Source organism: Heterodontus francisci, chromosome 10, assembly GCF_036365525.1.
Source record: "Heterodontus francisci isolate sHetFra1 chromosome 10, sHetFra1.hap1, whole genome shotgun sequence".
NCBI lineage: Eukaryota > Metazoa > Chordata > Chondrichthyes > Heterodontiformes > Heterodontidae > Heterodontus > Heterodontus francisci.
Window position 1 is genome coordinate 83,174,094 of NC_090380.1, and position 21,342 is coordinate 83,195,435.

The 21,342-nt window shown below is 42.1% G+C and overlaps 1 protein-coding gene across 6 annotated transcripts in view; it reads left to right on the plus strand.

The window, feature by feature from the left end:
- Positions 1–21,342, plus strand: part of cblb (Cbl proto-oncogene B, E3 ubiquitin protein ligase) — a 279,679-nt gene that overhangs the window by 120,940 nt on the left and 137,397 nt on the right. For all 6 annotated transcript variants that reach the window (XM_068040894.1, XM_068040892.1, XM_068040895.1 and 3 more), the window contains one exon: positions 12,821–12,967. In XM_068040894.1, the coding sequence (XP_067896995.1) occupies positions 12,821–12,967 (147 nt within the window). The remainder of the gene's footprint in view (positions 1–12,820; positions 12,968–21,342) is intronic.

Sequence of the window (21,342 nt, forward strand, 5' to 3'; positions counted from 1 at the left end):
TGTATTTCACAAGTGCTTGAAGAAGAACTACAGCTGATCTCAAATGGAGTGGTGCTGGGGGCCATTACTGTTTATCAACTTGGGTCAGTTGCTCATGCTTTCCCTTTGGGTGGTGGGTTCAACCTAACTGGAGCATTTGTGCACATATTCCAGGCTAACACTTCCTTCCGGCGCTGATATCTTGTATCAGTACTGATGGGGGTGCCACATGAGGCAACAAACTGAAGTACACTTCTGTCTGTCCCAGTGGTTCAGGTGAGCATTAAAGATCCCACGACACTGTGTAGAGAAGAACAGGAAGTTCTGGTTACCTGATCAACATTCCAATACCAACACTATCAAAAGTAAATTGGCTCATAACTCTTGTCGACAGAACGCAATCACTGCACTTCAGTGTAATTCATTATATGTGATGTACTTTGAAATGTTTAAGGGATGTCATGAGGTGTTGCATGAATGTAAATCTTTCCTTTTACAGACTCTTCTGTGTTCATAGTGGAGGAATAAAAATCAAGTCTGCCAGGGTTTCTAATCCTGATTTACTATCTAGGGACAGTTACTGAAAAGCGCATATTTGGATGTTGGATATCAGAACTGGACTTTATTATTGCGCCTCCATTGTAAAGTAGCTTGCTGGTAATCACTACTGCCACATAGAGAATTTTGAAAATTTCTTACCATTCCAGTATCTGAACAATGGTTTTATATGGGTATTGTTCTTTACTTAAACAAGTTTTTGGCTGATAAGTTTTCAAATCATAGAAACTTACAGCACAGAAGAAGGCCATCTGGCCATTGTGCCTGCACTGGCTCTTTGAAAAAACAGTTATGCTTAGTCCCACCTTCTGTCCATAACTTTGTAATTTCCTCATCCTCAAGTGACTATCCAACACCTTTTTAAAATTATTGATGGAATCAGCTTTCAGCACCTTTTTTAAGGTGGAGCGCTCCAGATCCCAACGACAGAGTGGCAAGATTTTTCCTCATTTCCCCTCTCGATCTTTTGCCATTGGTTGTAAATCTATGACCTCTGGTGATTGACCCTCTTGCCAGAGGGAACAGCTTTTCTCTATCTGCTTTGTCAAAGCTTCTCATCATCTTAAAAGTTTCTGTTAGGTCACCTTTTAACCTTTTCTGTTCCAAAGAGAACTTTTCCGACCCCTGGTAAACCTCCTCTGTACCTCTTATAAGGCCTTTGTTTTTCTGAAGTGTGGTGCCCAAAATTGTCCACACTACTCCAGCTGAAGTTTAACCAGTGATTTATAAAGTATTAGCATGATTTCTTTGCCTTTAAATTCTATTCCTCTACTATAAAACCAAAGTAACCCGTATGTTTTTTTTTAATCAACTTGCCCTGCCACCTTTAAGGATTTGTGTATATGGACATCAAGGTGTTTCTGCTAGTCTACACTTTTTAAAATCGTACCATTTATAGCATAGTCCTTCCATATTAGTCCTCACAAAGTACATCACTTCACACTTCTCCAGATTGAATTCCATCTGCTGTGCTTATTCCCATTTAACCATTCTGTCTTATGTCGTTCTAAAGTCTACAACTATCCTCACCACTATTCACTACAGAGGTTCCCAAACTTTACTCATTGTGTGCTACCTTCCAGATCTACCAGCATACAGGTATAATATTTTAATCCCTTTAATGCCCAAACATTGCATAAAATGTACAAATTATAATACACATATACATCTTGAACAATGGTTTAATAGTACTACTTGCCATTAATGCAACAAATTTGCTCAGTGAATTGGACTCTGAAGTATAAAGGTAATGTTTTGTGCACTTTGACTTCTTTTAGTAACACTTTTTTGAACACTTGCCAATGGTCTTGCCATGGGAGTACTCTCTCACTGTCTGCTATCACTGAACACCATGTTGTGGGCACAAATAAAGATGAAAGTGGCAACCATACACTTCAATCTCTTAGAATCTCAACACAGGAGGAGGCCAGACCAAAGTCCAGATCATTTGTATATAGCAAGAAAAGCAATAATCCCAATACTGAGCACTGGGTGACCCCTCAGCATCCTTCTCTCCAGTCAGAAAAATATCTCTTCAACACTACATTCTGGCTGTAATTCCTGAGCCAATTCCGTACCCAAGTTACACCCGACCCTTGAATCGTAAGTGCTTCTATTTTCTGAATAAGTCTGTTATATGGTAGTTCATCAAATGCATTTTGAAAGTCCATATATACACTTATTGCACAACCTTCAACCCTCTCTGTTACTTCATCAAAGAACTCAATTAGGTTAGCAGACAGGATTTGCTTTTAGCAAATTTGTGGCTTTTATTAACCCGTGCTTCGCCAAGCACTGATTTCACTCCCCTTCCACGCACTAACTCAGACTGAAACAAACTGTGGGAATTCTTGATCTATTTTATACCAAGCTGTGTTTTAGCCCCCAATGTCCTAATCATCACCAACATCACTTGTTTCCACCCGTGCAAGATTGCAGCCCCTCTGCCACGGAAATCCTTATCCATTCTTTGTCACCTCTAGACTTGATTATTCCATTGTCCTCCCATCTTCTACAAACTCCCACTTCTCCAAAACACAGCAACCTATCCTGGCACTAAGTCCCATTCTCCCATCATTGACCTGCACTGGCCCCTGTCCCCAACACATTGAATAATTCATTCTTAGCAAATTTCTTTGTGGCCTTTCTGCACCCTCTCTGCAACATCCTCCAAGTCTTATATTACCTTCTGTGGCACCATTCAGTCCTCTGATTTCTGATTTTTATTTTGCAACTCCCTCTCTTTCCCTCACCAGTGGTGGATCCGTTGCTGACGTTGGCTCGACTCTCCCCTTAACCTTCTCTGAAGTTCACCGATCTCTGCTCTTTTAAATGTTTTCTTAAAACTCATCTTTTTGGTCAAGTTTTGGTCATCCCCTACTAATCCATGGCTCCAATCCATTCCCAAGTCAACTTTGATTTGTTTTTTTAATAAAAAGTATGTGAACCTTGTGAACATCTTGCCTAAATCGATGAAGTTTACAGCAGTCTCCTGCCCTGCACCATATGGTACCAGGACACATCCAGCCTCGCTGGCTCTGACTAACTCCTTTGTACTGATCAGTAGCAGCAGCATCACAGAAGAACCATGCTCGTTTCAGGGTGTAGAGACTCTTGGCAGGGGCAGTTGACGTGCTTCTCTTTCCCAGGAGCAGTAAGCTTGGAGACACAGGAGTCTCCCAGAGCCCATGGTCAGTGGTTGAGGTCAGTGGTCTGGAGCAGTTGACCCCTTGTTTCTCCAGACCCTACAAGCCTGTCTCTAGCCAGTAGTCCTGCAAACTCAGGAAAGCTGGTGGTTGACAGATTGTCTTACTTCTACTGGCAAAAGGTTAGGTAAGCACAGGTGATGATCTCCTCCTCCCAGATGGTGCAATGCTCCCAGTGACCCTGTTGACATCAAGTAGTTTGTAAGAGGATGAGTCCTCCGTGGAGACCTCTGACCTGTGTATAGAAGCTCAAAAAGTGGGCTGAGGGTAGCTGGTGACCACTTGGCACAGAGCCCTGTCTCCCTGTCCATCGACGAGATGAACTTGAGCAACTCACCAAGACTCCTTCAAAAGCATCTTCCAAACCTGCGACCTCCACCACCTAGAAGGGCAAGGCAGCAGATACAAGGGAGTACCACCACCTGCAAGTTCCCTTCCAGGCCACACAACATCTTGACTTGGAACTATATTGCTGTATTCACTGTGGCTGGGTCAAAATCCTGGACCTCCCTAACAGCACTGGTGGCTCACCCACCTTCTTGAATGCATTTAGGGATGGGCAATTCATGCTGGCCTAGCCAGTGACGCTGACATCCCATGAATAAATACAAAAAAGCCTGCCAGCCCATTCCTGGGCCATGCCGCACAACCTTGCATTTGGGACAAATACCACGGGCAGTGTAGACATCCACCGGAAAGCATCTTAATGTCTTTTCGTTAACACTGCCCCCCTCCCCCAAACACGACGCACACACACACATGCGCAGAAAATTTTGTTGAATTTTAAAACATGAATAAATGTTTGCATTAGACCTTAAATCCATCATTCAACAATTTTTCCCACGTCATCCCCAAAGATGTCTCTTATACCACAGTTTGGGAACCCCTGATCATCTACATTGCCAAGTTTTAGAACATAGAACATAGAACATTACAGCGCAGTACAGGCCCTTCGGCCCTCGATGTTGCGCCGACCTGTGAAACCATCTGACCTACACTATTCCATTTTCATCCATATGTCTATCCAATGACCACTTAAATGCACTTAAAGTTGGCGAGTCTACTACTGTTGCAGGCAGGGCGTTCCACGCCCCTGCTACTCTCTGAGTAAAGAAACTATCTCTAACATCTGTCCTATATCTATCACCCCTCAACTTAAAGCTATGTCCCCTCGTGTTTGCCATCACCATCCGAGGAAAAAGACTCTCACTATTCACCCTATCTAACCCTCTGATTATCTTTTGTATCATCTGCAAACTTTATAGTGCTGCTCCCTACACCGAAGCATAGGTCGTTTATAAAAGTAGATAAGAATAATGAACCCAAAACTGAGCCATGGGGAACACCATTGCAAACCACCTCCCAGTCTGAGAAACATCCAACCACTACCTCCCTCTGCTTCCTGTCACTGAGCCAATTCCATAACCATACTGCCACTTTCCTCTTAATTCCTTGGGCTTCAGTTTTCTTAACAATCCTCTTGAGTGGCACATTGTAAAATGAAGTAGAACGTTTGATAGAAAAAAATTACATTTTGCATGTGTTAAGGACTTTAAAGTGGCTCACAGGGAAATGATTTTGAAGGCTGGTGATACAATGCTTAAAAAACCCCACAAAATACATCTTTGGTCTCCTCGTTAACAGTTCATGTAAATTATTGTCTGAAAAATGTAATACAAATGTTCTATTCAGTTTCATGTGCACCTGTATTTCAAGATGTTCATTTTTCTTATGCAAATAGGGAATGCATTTCTACAAAATGTCAGTGATTTTTTGCTATTTCATCAGCCAAATTTCAGCATAATTCCTAATATGTAATAAACTAATTTTAAGTAAAATTTCCAATCTCGGACAGAAACATTGTTGTCTTCTCAAGAGTTTAAATAAATTCAAAAACACTCTATGTTCAGCAAAGGAACCAAATTTACTGTTGGAGAAATCCTCCCTAGTTTGATCGAACTTGTTTTTCCCTGGACTTCGTTTTAATTGCTCACAATTATGACTATTTGTGGATTGGTGATTTTCAGTTATTTGAACATAGAAATAGTTCCTTAATAAAGATATAGTTGCAGTATTCATATATAAATGTATTCTTAAAAACTCACTTGGAAACAAATGTAGTCAAATGAATGTACAGTAGTTTATGGGAAGCTGAGGTCAGTTACGTTATTACAAGGCAGGCAAAGGTTTTGGTGGCCAGGTTGTGGTTTACCAGGCATTCACATGCAGATGCATGTAGAAGAAAACCAGCTTTTAGAGACTGCACTGTGGCATACTTATGTCTTGCATTATACATAAAATTAAATTTTAATGTTGGCATGGGAAACTGATAATTGAATTCCTGTTGGTCAGGAGTTGAAACATTTGACTTCCATCTCCATGAATTCAGCTGCAGTACAACCTTAAAAAATTTGAGCACCCCTTATGACCAGCAAAACTTCCCGTTATCCTTCTCTTCTAATTAAATAAACCATGTAAGATATCGGGACAGGAACCTACTCTTATGCAAGCATTCTTTGATGTTGAACGATCCCATTAAGGTGGTATCCATTAAAGTTTATTTTTATTTCCATTTATACTATCCCCCAAGGAGTGGCCACAACAGCCTGAGTGATTTTTTTTTTTAGTATTGGAGGGGAGAATGGGAAGCAAGAAATTCTTTAGGAATTGTGTCCAGGGGAAAAATGGACTAGTATAAAATCTGTTTTTAAGAAATCTCAAATTATACCAATTTTTCCAAAACCATTAGAAAGGAACAAATCCCGAAGCGCTCCACTATTGGCACAAATCGGTTAATTGTTCTCCATTGGATTAGGGATCCAGTGACCCATATTGCAGCATGAAGAAAAGGTCATGGGAGATCACACACATCGTTCAGTGATGTAGACATTATATAAAATCAAAGAAAGGCCTTTTCATACTTCCTCACGGTCTGTGATGCCAATGGTTGTTGCAGTCTTCCAGTACCTCACACAAGTAAATATTCTTACTGTATGAGTCTAGACACTGGGCATTGGAAGACTGTTGAATTATAGAGACTTGACTTGTCCTCATCTGACATTTACGTGCATGCACTTTTCTAGCAGGAATCACTGATGGTCATCAGAAGCCCTCTTTGATTAGAAGTGCTGAGACCAATTGTAGTGCTTCCACCAGCACTTTGAGATCAGCTAACTCATAAGCGTTGAATTTGAAACCTGCCAGATATATATGACTGAGTAACATGCTGCCTGGTGAACTCACCCAAAAAAGTATGCAAAAGCTCTTTTTTGGAGGCACTCCAATACCCTATTTGACTTTTATCACAGTGATTCTAAATTTGTCAGTACTTCAGACTTTGAGAAAAGTTCCCTTTTGTAAATTAATTATGTGGTTAAGTTGTATTATGCCATACTTTTTTAAATAAACCATAGTAGATCATGCTACTAATTTCAAAAATCCTAGCAAAAATTATTTGAAAGCTACTGTGGTTTTTCTGGAATATTAATTTCCATAGCAGTATTCCTGTTGGTTCTGCAGTGACCTTTGTCAGCATTTCCCCCAGAAAAAGTATTGGGAGGATGATGATATTTAGAAGTAGTATATGATGCCACAAGGAGGGGTTGAAATCTCTGCATTCTTTCTTGGCCCCTACTTCTTCCCAGAATTGGAACTATTCATTACTCATAGGAACACCTGCCAAATAGGTGAGTCCAGTGCAGTGTTCCCTGCGTATTTCTTTCTTTGTTGAAAGGTTATTGCACTCAGGTCAAATGCTTTCCTGCTTTCCATCTACTCAAGGAGCTGTGCTGTTACCAAATTAATATGTTTTAGGCATGATATTGTACCACAGCCTCTATGTTTGAATTACAATGCCAACTGTATTGTGAAGATATTTCCATTTCCCACAGTTTGCTTGTATGCCCTCTCTACATGCTGATGAAGCATGTAACACGTGCCAAAGTTGAGGCAGCTTTGTGCTATAGTTTTAATGTTTCTGCAGTCTGGTCAAACTTGCCCAGATGCCTTACATTTATGATTATTTATGTAGTCTAAGAAATTTTATTTTGTTTTTTGCCTGCAGGATCTTCACATAGTCTTTGCACTATTTATGCAACACATAAGTGAAATGAACACACTAAAAATGGGTAAATAGGGGTAAAGGGCACCTTTACATTAGTGCTTGAATTAAAAAGTAAAAAGTGAACAGCAGACTAATTTGCATGTATGTGGGTTCACTTCATGAATTTAAACAAGGTCTCTCTTTATAGTCCAGCTACAGTAGATTTTCTGGCAGCTGCCAAAACCTTGAATTTGTAAGAAGTCTTCATTGTTCACTTTTTGTTTTCAGTTTGCATTGCCTCTTCAATCCAAGAGATATTGAGAGATCAGAACCCAGGAAAGGTTCACTTGTGGTTTCTTTAAATTGTAAGCATCCTCATTGAAATGTTTACAGGTATCTCTTTTTTAAAAAAAAAGTGCTAGACGTCATGCCTAACCTAACCCTAACAGGTGTTTTGCTAAAAAAATTGAAGGAGAAAGGAACAGAACCACAGTATGCGGTGCTAGTCAGTATATCTCTGCAATTGGTAATTGATAAGTAAAATTTTACAGAAGTGTGATGTTGATTTGATCAAGATAATGAGCGAGAAATTGTACATTAACAGTGAGTTGGTAATCTTTTGTATCTCTACATATAGATTTTGACCTCATCTAGTGTGTCAGCTGACCCAGAACTGTATTTGTAGTTCAGTACACAACCAAAATAGCAAGTAATGTTATTGCCGCAAGCTCAATTCATGAGGAGAATAATTGAATTTGAAAAATCCAGTAATGTTCCACTGTACCACTTGTGGATAAGCAGTAAAGAAGTTTTGTTCTTAGTTGTGCTGTGCTGCTGAGACCTATGTGGTGTCATTTTTGTTGTTGGTGGAAACCTTGAACCATTTGTCGTTCTGATGGATGTGTTTTTGGGTACTGCCACAGACCCAGATCCACTACATATAGCCCTAGCTCCCAGCACTGGGGATGTTTGTACATCTGGTGTCTTGGGCAGTGATTTACACTTGTACCTTCAGGACTTGTTGAGCTGCTATATAGTCCTTCTGCAATATCTCCCACTCCATTGCTCCTCCCCCACTCCATGCAGATGCTTCAAACTTTCTGAACTTTTCAGCCTTCTCTTGCATCTTGAATTCTGCAAGCTTAACAGCTGCCCTACTCTTGCCTCCAGTTTGGAGTTTCCCAATTTTCTCTTCCAACCATGGGTCACTGGTCTTACTGTGCTTGAACTCTTCCAGCTTCAATCCATTCATCTGTTCTAAACTCCGCTGACTTTGTCAGGCCCTTCTTCCAACAGTTCCTTGACTCTCTGGTGAAAATTTAAGAGTAAAATCAAAATGGAGACTCCAAGTGTGACAATTGATGTATGTTGGCAACAGAGCCTGAGAATGTCAGGTGAGCTCAGAGCAGGTGCATAAAGGGTATGCTGGCATACCTTGATCTGGGAGAGAGGAGCCAATATTCCCATGGCAGTTGGGCCTTTTTTTTGCTGAGGAGTATGTCACAATCTCGCCTTCTCTAAACACACTTTTTAATTTTCCTTTTCAGTGTGGACTAGGCGTATACTTACTCTAGTCCACACTATAAGGAAAATCTATAACTTTTAAATATCGTGCATGGAGTGAACAGTGTTACAACCGACCGCTCCAGTCAAAGCCCCCAATCAAATTATACGATTCTAATTGTGGTGGGAGAAACGCACTGTTAATTCAATCCCGTCCCTCCACAGATTGCCAAACATATAATTTAAAACTTTCCAAATTAACGAAAGAGCCAGCCAAATTGTACAATCTATTAACCCCTGAATGAGGCTAACCAAACCAGGTGTCTTTAAATCAACAAATTAACTATTGAATTAAAAAAATCTAAATTCTTAAACACCATGAAGATATAAACAATATTTAAAATAGAAAAAATTAGAGTCCTTGCAAATTTACAGTCCAATGTTGCTTGAAGTCCTCACAGCCGCCTGATGTGGAAAAAAGGTTCTTCAACAGTAGAACAGTTCGTAGTCTTAATTCCAGCAGTAAGTGATGCTTTCCTTATCCAGCGATGGATTTTAACAATTAACGACTTTTTAAATGAATCAATCTGGTTTTAAAGTTTTTGAGGGATAAAAGATTGTCACAGTCTAACTTCCCTTCCTTCCTTCGGTTTAAATTATCAGAGATCTCTGTTTTGGCTTAACTTTTTTAGAATTTTGAGAGATAATTAAACAGACTAAATTCTCTTCCTTCCGTTTAAATGGCCGAGAGCTCCTCTTTCAGGTGCTAACACCAGCTGTCTGTCTGTGTTCTGTTAGAACAGAGTGTCAGTCTCAGCTTAAAAAGCCAGTTCAAAATTGAATTGTAACATTGTATATCTGGTCTGGGTCCCTGAATGGCTGTTGCCGGGTAACCAGGATGCATTCTCTGAAGCTGGTTGGTTCCCTCGCCATATGGTTGTATCCAACGGCAACCAAAATGCATTTTCTCTAACTTCTGAGGCGTGGTGGTTCTTAAAGCAGTATTGCTGCTTTTCCAGCCATAGAGACACACCACGTGTTCCCCGGAGAAAAGAAACCTACAGGACCTTGACAACAGGATTACCCTTTGCTTGAATTGCATGCTTTAAAGATATATGGGATGCCCACCCACATGAAGTGTTCCAGTGAGAGGATTGTAGTATTTCAGTAGGTTAGAGATATAGGGAGGAATGAGGTCACAAAGGGAATTAAACATGATGAGAATTTGTAATTGGAGGAAAAGGAAAACTTAGAAAGGCTTTGGAGAACTGGGAGCCAATGCACAATATAAGTCACTGAGGACAGGGTGAGGCGTAAGTGGGATTTTGTGCTGGATAGAATGCAGACAGCAGAGTTTTGCATGACCTGAAGTTTACAGAGAGCGGAGAATGGAAGTACAGCCAGGAGAGCTTTGGACTAATGGTCTGAAGGTGTTAGAAACATTGACAGGTGGCTAGCTGCTATACATGTACATGTGGAAGCTGACCCTTATGCTTGCAGCCCTGGACTGACGTATGAAGAGAGATTGAGTTGGTTAGGATTATAATTGCTGGAGTTCAGAAGAGTGAGGGGGGATCTCATAGAAACCTATAACATTCTAACAGGACTTGACCGGGTAGATGCAGGAAGGATGTTCCCGATGGTGGGGGAGTCCGGAAGCAGGGGTCATAGTCTAAGGATACGGGGTAAGCCTTTCAGGACTGAGAGGAGAAATTTCTTCACCTAGAGAGTGGTGAGCCTGTGGAATTCACTACCACAGAAAGCAGTTGAGGCCAAAACATTGTATGTTTTCAAGAAGGAGTTAGATATAGCTCTTGGGTCTAAAGGTATCAAAGGGCATGGGGCGAAAGCGGGAACAGGTTACTGAGTTGGATGATCAGCCATGATCATAATAACTCGAAGGGCCGAGTGGCCTACTCCTGCTCCTATTTTCTATGTTTCCATGGTTCAAACATGGACAAAAGTGCTGAACTCAAAAGGTGAGGTGAGAGTGACTGCTCTTGACATCAAGGCAGCATTTGACCGAGTATGGCATCAAGGAGCCCTAGCAAAACTGAAGTCAATGGGAATCAGAGGGAAAACTCTTCGCTGGTTGGAGTTACACCTAACGCAAAGGAAGATGGTTGTGTTTGTTGGAGGTCAATCATCTGAACTCCAGGACATCACTGCAGGAGTTCCTCAGGGTGGTGCCATAGGCCCAACTAACCTCAGCTGCTTCATCAATGACCTTCCTTCAATCATAAGGTCAGAAGTGGGGATGTTCGCTGATGATTGCACAATGTTCAGCACCATTCGTGACTCCTCAGATACTGAAGCAGTCCGTGCAGAAATGCAGCAAGACCTGGGCAATATCCAGGCTTGGGCTGATAAGTGACAAGTAGCATTTGCGCCACACAAGTGCCAGGCAATGACCATCTCCAACAAGAGAGAATCTAACCATCTCCCCTTGGCATTCAATGGCATTACCCTCACTGAATGCCCCTCTATCAATATCCTAGGGGCTACCATTGACCAGAAGTTGCACTGAAGTAGCCATCTTAATACCATGGCTACAAGAGCAGGTCAGAGGCTAGGAATCCTACGGCGAATAACTCACCACCTGACTCCCCAAAGCCTATCGCCCATCTACAAGGCACAAGTCAGGAGTGTGATGGAATACTCTCCGCTTGCCTGGATGGATGCAGCTCCAACAACACTCAAGAAGCTCAACGCCATCCAGGACAAAGCAGCCCACTTGATTGGCACCCCATCCACAAACATTCACTTCCTTCAGCACTGACGCACAGTGGCAGCAGTGTGTACCATCTACAAGATGTACTGCAGCAACGCACCAAGGCTCCTTAGACAGCACCTTCCAAACCCGCGACATCTACCAACTAGAAGGACAAGGGCAGCAAATGCTTGGGATGGTTTATATTTTTAAATATCCAATAATTTAAACTTCAGAAATCTCAAGTTTTATTCGTTCTTAGGATGTGGGCGTTGCTGGCTAGGTCAGCATTTATTGCCCATCCCGAATTGCCCTTGAGAAGGTGGTGGTGAGCCGCCGCCTTGAACCGCTGCAGCTCATGTTGGGTAGGTACACCCACAGTGCTGCTAGGAAGGGATTTTGACCCAGCGACAGTGAAGGAACAGTGATATAGTTCCAAGTCAGGATGGTGTGTAGCTTGGTGGAGAACTTGCAGGTGGTGGTATTCCCATGCATCTGCTGCACTTGTCCTTCTAGGTGGTAGAGGTCGCGGGTTTGGAAGATGCTGTCTAAGGACCCTTGGTGTGTTGCTGCAGTGCATCTTGTAGATGGTACACACTGTTGTCACTGTGTTTCGGTAGTGAAGGGAGTGAATGTTTGTGGATGGGGTGCCAATCAAGTGGGCTGCTTGTCCTGGATGGTGTCGAGCTTCTTGAGTGTTGTTGGAGCTGCACTCATCCAGGCAAGTGGAGAATATTCCATCACACTCCTGACTTGTACCTTGTAGATGGTGGACAGGCTTTGGGGTATCAGGAGGTGAGTTACTCGCCACAGGATTCCTAGCCTCTGACCTGCTCTTGTAGCCATGGTATTTATATGGCTACTCCAGTCCAGTTTCTAGTCAGTGGTAACCCCAGGATGTTGTGTTTTAAATTTTTCTGCTTCAGATGGTATGATCTTCCATTTAAGTCTTTATTCAAATATGTGAGCCAGTCTGTACTTAGTGCTGATAGGTCCTGCAATATTGACCAATCTCTATAACCTATAAATGTAACATTGGACGTTGAACTTTTAGTGGTGTTTCATTGTGGTAGTATTCAGGCCCAAGACTTTCTTTTATATAGAATGTTCAGCATAGGCTGGTGTTCCAGGGTGACATTCTGTGACTGCCATGAGCTTTTTATATTTGCCAGCTGATTTTCCTCCATTAACAGACACCGTTTGTAATTTGCAGAGCTTTTGTGTGCTTTTTTTGAGTTTTTTGCATTTTCAAAGTATTGATTTCTGTTTTGGAGGTGGATTGAAATATCTTGTCTTCTGATGCCCTGCTTTCTTTTCCCCTAGGAGGAATCTTACAAAGCTGTCACTCATCTTTAGTCACATGCTTGCAGAAATCAAGGCTATCTTCCCTTCTGGCCACTTTCAGGGTGATAACTTTCGCATCACAAAGGCAGATGCTGCCGAATTTTGGAAGCGGGCATTTGATGACAAGTAAGTATGGCCTTGAAGCTTTTTTTTGCATGGAGCGATAGTTTGTGAAAATGCTGTACAGTGTTACGACCAACCTGCTCCAGTCAAAGCCCCCAATCAAAATATGATTCTGATTGTGGGGAGACGCACTGATAATTCAATCCCATTGCTCCACAGATTGCCTAACATATCATTTAAAACTTTCCACGTTAAAGAAAGACCCAGCCAAATTGTACCATCTATTCAACCCCGAATGAAGCTAATCAAACCAGGTGTCTTTAAATCAATAAATTAATTCTTTAATTAGAAGAACTAAATTCTTAAACACTATGAAGATATAAACAACATTTAAAATAGAAAAAATTTGATTTCCTTGCAAATTTACAGTCCAATGTTGCTTGAAGTCCTCACAGAATGTTGCTTTCCTTCTCCAGCGAATTCCAACAATTAACGACTTGCAAATACTTTCAATAGAATCAATCTGACTTTCGAATTTTTTGAGGAAAAGAACATTGTCACAGTCTAACTTCCCTCCCTTCATTTTAAATTACCAAAGATCTCTGTTTTTGTTTGATGTTTCTGAATTTTGAAAGAGAATTATTAAACAGACTAAAATCCTATTCCTTCAGTTTAAATGGTTGAGAGCTCTTTTTCAGGTGTGCTAAACACCACAGCTCTCTGTGTCTTCTGTCTGTGTGTTCTGGTCGAACAAACTGTTTTCAACTAAAAGCCAGTTCAAAAACTGAATTGTAACAAATGTATGGCATGAGACTCACTCCCATTGGCTGTTTCCATGGTATCGAGAATGCACCCTTTGAATTGCAGTCTCCAAATGGCTGTTTCGAAGGCAACAAAAATACACTACACCTTCCTATAACTCCTGAGGCTTGCTGGTTCTTAAAACAATACTGATCCTTTGCAAGCCTTTAAGGCAAACCGCATATTCCCCCCCAAAAAACTACAGGACCATGACAACAACATGAGTTGTTTTTTTAAAAAGAATGGATGCTGATCAAGGTGTGAGGTTTCTATGCTGGAAAATGGAGTGCTTTTTCATTTTGCAGTGTTGCCATTAAGCATGCCCAGTTCAAGGAAAGCATGGTGTTGTCCTTCTCAAACTCAATAGCACCTCTTCCTACAGCAGCAAGTTTTTTTCGACGGTTAATCTTAATGGCTACTTTGAACAAGATTTGAGTGGTAATTTGTACCAAATTTTGCATGCTCTTGTGCAGTAGATCCAAACTCAAAACCAATTGAATTAAAACTGCTTATTTCACTTTATATCCTTACAGCCAGCAGACCTGGGGATGACTTTCAACCTGTTACCTAGCTGTCCCTAATAGTAAATGAATTTCCCAAGTATTGGTAGTGCATAAAAGTGATATTACCAAACTCCTCTTGTTATGACCGAGGTGGGAGAAGTGCACTGTCTTTTCTACTTTTGCTTCTCCACAAGTCATAACATATATTTAAATGTTTACCTAGTTACCGATGCGGTCAATCATAGACTCTATTCTTTATCCCAGAATAAAATACACCAACCACGTTTCTTTAATAAACAACAAAATTATCAATTTATTAGAAAACAAGACTTAATCAGTAACGAAGCAAAGCATTAACACAGATTGAAATATGAAAATTCCCTTTTTACCTTACCCCCCCCACCCCCCCAGATTTTCTTTTTAGAGCTCTGTTGCAAAAAAAAAGACGACAAAAGAATACTTTGGCCAAATACTTGTTAATTCTTAAAGAAAAAAGAGAAGATATAGAAAGACATCAGTTGTCCCTTTTTTGGTTTGGCGTCCCAAATACGTGTAGATGGCTGTCACTGTGATCTTTCTCTGGAGCAATTCGTTCAGGTGGAATCCAAGATTTATCTGGCAGGTTTTTCCAGCGTCTCCGGAGAAATGCGGCAACGGGAGTTTCAAGCATGCCTTTCAGGGTGAATGTAGCATCAATTTCTGTATTTCTTACACTCACTTCTATGAGCTTTTCAAAGGGATGGAAAAGACTGAGCTGGGATGACTGCTCTCTTGGCTGTTTTTTTTAAACTCCAACTGACTGTCCAAAGCAAAACCAAAACAATTTTTCAAGAGTCAAGCCTCCTGACCCCTATAAATCTTAACTTAAAAAACCCTACAAGGTCCAAGATCTATGGAATTCTTTTTTCAGTTTTAAAACACAAGTCCTCACAGTTTAACAAAAAAATGGAAGTACTTTCATAACACTAATTTTGGATTTTTTTCAATAATATGTCTTTATTTAAAAAATTTATATTCTTTTGATAGTTAATGTTTCATTGTGGAAGATCATGGTGGGAGGCAGTAAAATGCACTTCGTACCAGCTAATCTAAGCTTCACGCAATGTAACAAAAGCACTCAAAAATGGAAGGTGCATATTTCAAGAGGTCATCAACTTAATTGTACAAGCAAGATTGTCAACAATTTGATATCAGTCATAAACTCCACATAACTGATATACTATGGTGTTCTTACGGGATGATTAGTTCGTAATGTAATCTGTGCAGTGTCATGCAGTTTAAACAAAACATTGTGACTACTGGAGCAATAAATGTCTGCTGCAACTTCTGTAGATTTCTGCAGTACGTTTAGATTATCTTCTCTGGTTTGACCTTTGCTGTGTTTCATAGTTCAACGTTTGGCTTCTTTGATATTGCAGCAGTAGATTTGCAGATGAGATGCAATGAAAGGCCATCATGAGCCACAGATAAATATTTAGACCCCAATTAAAGTACAGCTTTCTCTGTTAATTTTGAAACATTTTTACTGTTCCATTATTATTGACCAACAATCTTTTTGTTTTATTTGTTCATGGGATGAGAACATATCTGGCAAGGTGAGCATTTATTGCCTATCAATAATTGCCCTTGAGGAGATGGTAGTGAGCCACTGCAGTCTGTATGATGTCGGTACTCCCACAGTGCTGTCAGGTAGGGGGTTCCAGGATTTTGACCCAACGATGATGAAGGAATAGTGATATATTTCCAAGTCAGTTGTGACTTGGGGAAATTGCAGGTGATGGTATTCCCCTGCATCTGCTGCCCTTGTCCTTCTAGGTGGTAGAGGTTGCAGGTTGGGCAGGTGCTGTTGAAGAAACCTTGGTGAGTTGCTGCATTGCATTTTATAGATGGTATACACTGCAGCAATTATTGTACCGGTGGTGGAGGGAGTGAATGTTTAAGGTAGTAGATGGGGTGCCAATCAAGCTTTCCCCTTGATGGTGTTGAGCTTCTTGAGTGTTGTTGGAGCTGCATTCATCTAGGCAAGTGGAGAGTATTCAATTTCACTCCTGTTTTGCCTTGGAGATGGTGGAAAGGCTTTGAGGAATCAGGAGTTGTCACTTGCTGCAGAATGCCCAACCTCAGATCTGCTCTTGTAGCCACAGTTTGCAGCTGTTCCAGTTGTGTTTCTGGTGCATGCTGAACACCTCCCTGAGTTGTAGACGGTGGGGGACTTGGTGATAATTATGTTGAATGTCAAGGGGAGGTGAATTGACTCTTTTTGGGGATGCAAACATACAAAATAGGAGCAGGAGTAAAACTGTACAGCCTCTTGAGCCTGCTCAGCCATTCAGCACGATCATTGCTGATCATCTGCCTCAACTTCACTTTCCTACCCCCTCCCCATATCCTTGATTCTCTGAGAGGTCATAGAGTCATACAGCATAGAAACAGGCCCTTCGGCCCACTGCGTCCATGCCGACCAAATTGCTATCTATACTGATCCCACCTGCCTGCATTAATTCCATATCCCTCTATACCTTGCTCATTCAAGTACCTGTCCAGATGCCTCTTAAACGTCGCTACTGTTCCTGCCTCCACCACCCCCTCTGGCAGTTCATTCCAGATATCCACTATTCTTTGTGTGAAAAATTTACCCCTTTGATCCCCTTTAAACTTCCTCCCTCTTGCCTTAAATCTATGCCCTCTAGTTTTAGTCACCCCTACCATGGGAAACAGATTCTGGCTATCTACCCTATCTATGCCTTTCATAATTTTATATACCTCTATCATGTCCCCTTTCAGCCTCGTTCGCTCCTGGGAAAACAGACCCAGCCTATCCAATCTCTCTTTATAACTCAAGCCCTCCAAACCAGGCAACATCCTTGTGAATCTTTTCTGCACCCTCTCTAGCTTAATCAAAAATTTATCTATTCCAGCCTTAAATATACTCTACAATGGAGCATCCACAATCCTCTGGGGTAGAGAATTCCAACGATTCACAACCCTCTCTCTGAGTGAAGAAATTTCTCCTTATCTCTATTCCAAATGATTGACCTCTTATCCTGAGGCAGTGCCCTCCCCCCCGCCCCGTGTTCTAGATTTCCTAGCCAGGGGAAACACTCTCTCTCTGCCTACCCTGTCAAGCCTTTTCAGAATCTTGTATGTTTCAATGAGATCACGTCTCATTCTTCTAAACTCCAGTGAGTATAGGCCTAATTTGCTCAGTCTCTTATCATAGGACAACCCTCATCCCAGGAACCAATCCAATGAACCTTTTGCGGCACTGCCTCCAAGGCAAGAATATCCTTCCTTAGATATGGACCAAAACTGCGCTCAGTACTCCAGGTTTGGCCTCACCAAAGCCCTATGCAATTGTAGCAAGACTTCCTTATTCTTGCACTAATTTCCCCTTGCAATAAAGGACAACATGCCATTTCCCTTTGCAATTGCTTGCTGTATCTGCATGCAAACTGCCTGTGTTCCTTGTAAGAGTGCACCCAAGTCTTTCTGAACATCAACATTTAAAAGTTTCATGCTTTAAAAAAAAAAAAATCTGCTTTTCTATTCTTACTACTGAAGTGAATAACCTCACAAGTCCCCATATTATACTCCAGCTGCCCATTCACTTCTCCTATCTATATCTCTTTGTAGCCTCATGTCCTTCTTATAGCTTACATTCCATCTAGCTTTGTATTGTCAACAAACTTGGATACAATGCTCTCAGTTTCTTTGTTTAAGTCATCAGTATAGATTGTAAATAGCCGAGGCCCCAGCACTGATCCTTGCGGCACTCCACTCATTACAGCATGCCAGTTTGAAAATGCCCTGTTTATCCCTACTCTCTGCTTCCTGTCTGTTAACCAATCCTCCATCCATGCTAATATATCAGCCCCAACTCCATGAGTCCTTAGCTTATGTCCAAACCTTTTGTGTGGTAGCTTGTTGAATACCTTTTGGAAATCCAAGTGTCCTGCCTCCACTGGCTCCCCTTTATCTATCCTCCTCATTACATCAATTAGTGACGAGATGGTCTTTGCCTGGCACTTGTGCAGCGTGAATGTTACTTGCCACTTATCAGCTCGAGCCTGCATGCTATTCGGGTCTAGATGCATGTGAGCATGGACTGCTTCATTAACTGAGGAATTGTGAATGGAACTGAACACTGCAGTCATCAGTGAACATCCCTACTTTTGACCTTATGATGGAGGGAAGGTCATTGATGAAATAGCTGAAGATGGCTAGATCTAGATCACTGCCCTGAGGAGTTCCTGCAGCAATGTGCTAGGGCTGAGATGATTGGCCTCTAACAATCACAATTGTCTTCCTTTGGGCTAGATGCGACTCCAGCTAGTGGAGAGTTTCTGCTGATTTCCATTGATTTCTATTTTGCTAGAACTCCTTGATTCCACACTCGATCACATGATGCCTTGATATCAAGGGCCGTCACTCCCACCTCACCTCTGGCATTCAGCTCTTTTCTTCATGTTTCGACCAAGGCTGTAATGATTTCTGAAGCGGAGTGGCCCTGGTGGAACCCAAACTGGGCATTGGTGAACAGATTATTGCTGTGTAAGTGCTGCTTGATGGCACTGTCACTGACGCATGATGGAGTGGCAATTGGCTGGATTAGATTTGTTCTGCTTTTTGTCAACAGGGCATACCAAGACAATTTTCCATTTTGTCAGGTAGATGTCAGTGGTGCAGCTATACTTGAACAGGTTGAATAGGGGTGCAGCTAACTCCAGAGCACAGGTCTTAAGCGCTACAGCCAGAATATTGTTGGGGCCCACGGTATTTGCTGTATCCAATGTGCTCAGTTTTTTGATACTATGTGAAGTGTATCAAATTGACTGATGACTGGCTTCTGCGATGATGAGCACCTCCATGAGGCTGAGGTGGATCATACACTCGGCACTTCTGCCTGAAGATGATTGCAAGCCCTTCAGCCTTATTTTTTGCACTCATATGCTTAGCTCCACCATTATTGAAGATGGGGATGTTCATGGAGCTGCCTCCCCCTGTTAGTAGTTTAACTGTCCACCATCATTCACGACTGGATGTGACAGGACTTCAGAGTTTTGATCTGATCCTTGTGTTGTGGGTTCACTTAGCTTTGTCCACAGCAATGTTGTCCAATAGGATTTTGCTGCTTGCCAAACTTGTGGCGATCAGGTCGCCATATTAGCCACATGATACATAATATATGCAATATTAATGCTCCATCCATCAATATTGCCGACCACGCTCTGGAAGTGGTTCAAGAGTTCACCTACCTAGGCTCAACTAACACCAGTAACCTGTCTCTAGATGCAGAAATCAACAAGCGCATGGGTAAGGCTTCCACTGCTATGTCCAGACTGGCCAAGAGAGTGTGGGAAAATGGCGCACTGACACGGAACACAAAAGCCCGAGTGTATCAAGCCTGTGTCCTCAGTACCTTGCTCTATGGCAGCGAGGCCTGGACAACGTATGTCAGCCAAGAGCGACGTCTCAATTCATTCCATCTTCGCTGCCTCCGGAGAATACTTGGCATCAGGTGGCAGGACCATATCTCCAACACAGAAGTCCTCGAGGCGGCCAACTTCCCCAGCTTATACACACTACTGAGTCAGCGGCGCTTGAGATGGCTTGGCCATGTGAGCTGCATGGAAGATGGCAGGATCCGCAAGGGCACCTTGTACAGCGAGCTCGCCACTGGTATCAGACCCACCGGCCGTCCATGTCTCCGCTTTAAAGATGTCTGCAAACACGACATGAAATCCTGTGACATTGATCACAAGTCGTGGGAGTCAGTTGCCAGCGTTCACCAGAGCTGGTGGGCAGCCATAAAGGCGGGGCTAAAGTGTGGCGAGTCCAAGAGACTTAGTAGTTGGCAGGAAAAAAGACAGAGGCGCAAGGGGAGAGCCAACTGTGTAACAGCCCCGACAAACAAATTTTTCTGCAGCACCTGTGGAAGAGCCTGTCACTCTAGAATTGGCCTTTATAGCCACTCCAGGCGCTGTTCCACACACCACTGACCACCTCCAGGCGCTTACCCATTGTCTCTCGAGATAAGGAGGCCAAAGATGGAATAAAACAAGTACACGGTCTTTTGAAAGTAAATTTGAGGCTTTAAAATGTCAACAACCAAGACCAATGCACTCACTGCCAGAGCCAGGAGAACAGCTTCAAAAGGGTTTTGCAATCCAACTATTCTGCAAAGCAAGCCTGCTGTAGACACTCTTAAAGGCTGATGACAATCTATTCACCGAAGAGTTCTGTTTCTGACAGTGTGCTTCAGTTTATTTCAAAAAAATAAACTTCAAGAGTAAACTGTCTGTATCAGAATTCATATATTAGGAGACTCTGGGATCGACAAATCTCTGTATTGGCTTCTGCCCTCTCCTGCCATTTCTGAACACAGCATCTGGGCATTTAATAGACCATCGGCTCATGGCCAACCTCCTCCAATCTCTCCTTTTACACCAATAGTGCCCAATTTCTTTCAATTGCTTGTTTCAACAGATCTATTAAGATGAAGGCTGAATACATCTGGCTGCTTGCCAAAATTGCACATTTCAATACTTGCAGCCGTGCATCATTGTCCATTGCTGTCATACCTCAACTGTTTTGCGAAAACCTCTAACTACCAGCTAAACAAAACCAAGTTCTTCATTTAGCCTCCCCTGTGTCACTAGATTCCCCAAGAAAATTTCAAGAGCAATTGGACTGCAGTTCTCCCGAAGGCCGGCTCTACCTTCGCAGGGGTCCCACAGATCTAAATGTATCATTTTGAGGCACCCAGAGAGAACAGGAACAGAGACGGTAACGAGCAACAGACTATTTTTCTTGCTTCATTGAGCAAGTCGCCCTTCATCTTCCAGGTCACTAGAAACTCGACAACTGAGCTACATTCTGGTAAACGTAGTTACAGCCTGACCGATATGTGACTCCTGTCTAACAGCAGCGTGGTTAATTCTTCCTTGCTCAATTAGGGACGGACAACAAATAGCAGTCTAGCGAGTGACACCCATACCCACCATTGTAACTTTAACCAACTCTATTGTGTGGCTCTAAAAATGAAGAGCATCAATTCGCCACATGTCTGTGGCTGATTCGCCATATGTGGCAAGTGGCGAGCGTATTGGTAAACACTGGTCTATAGCATGCTGT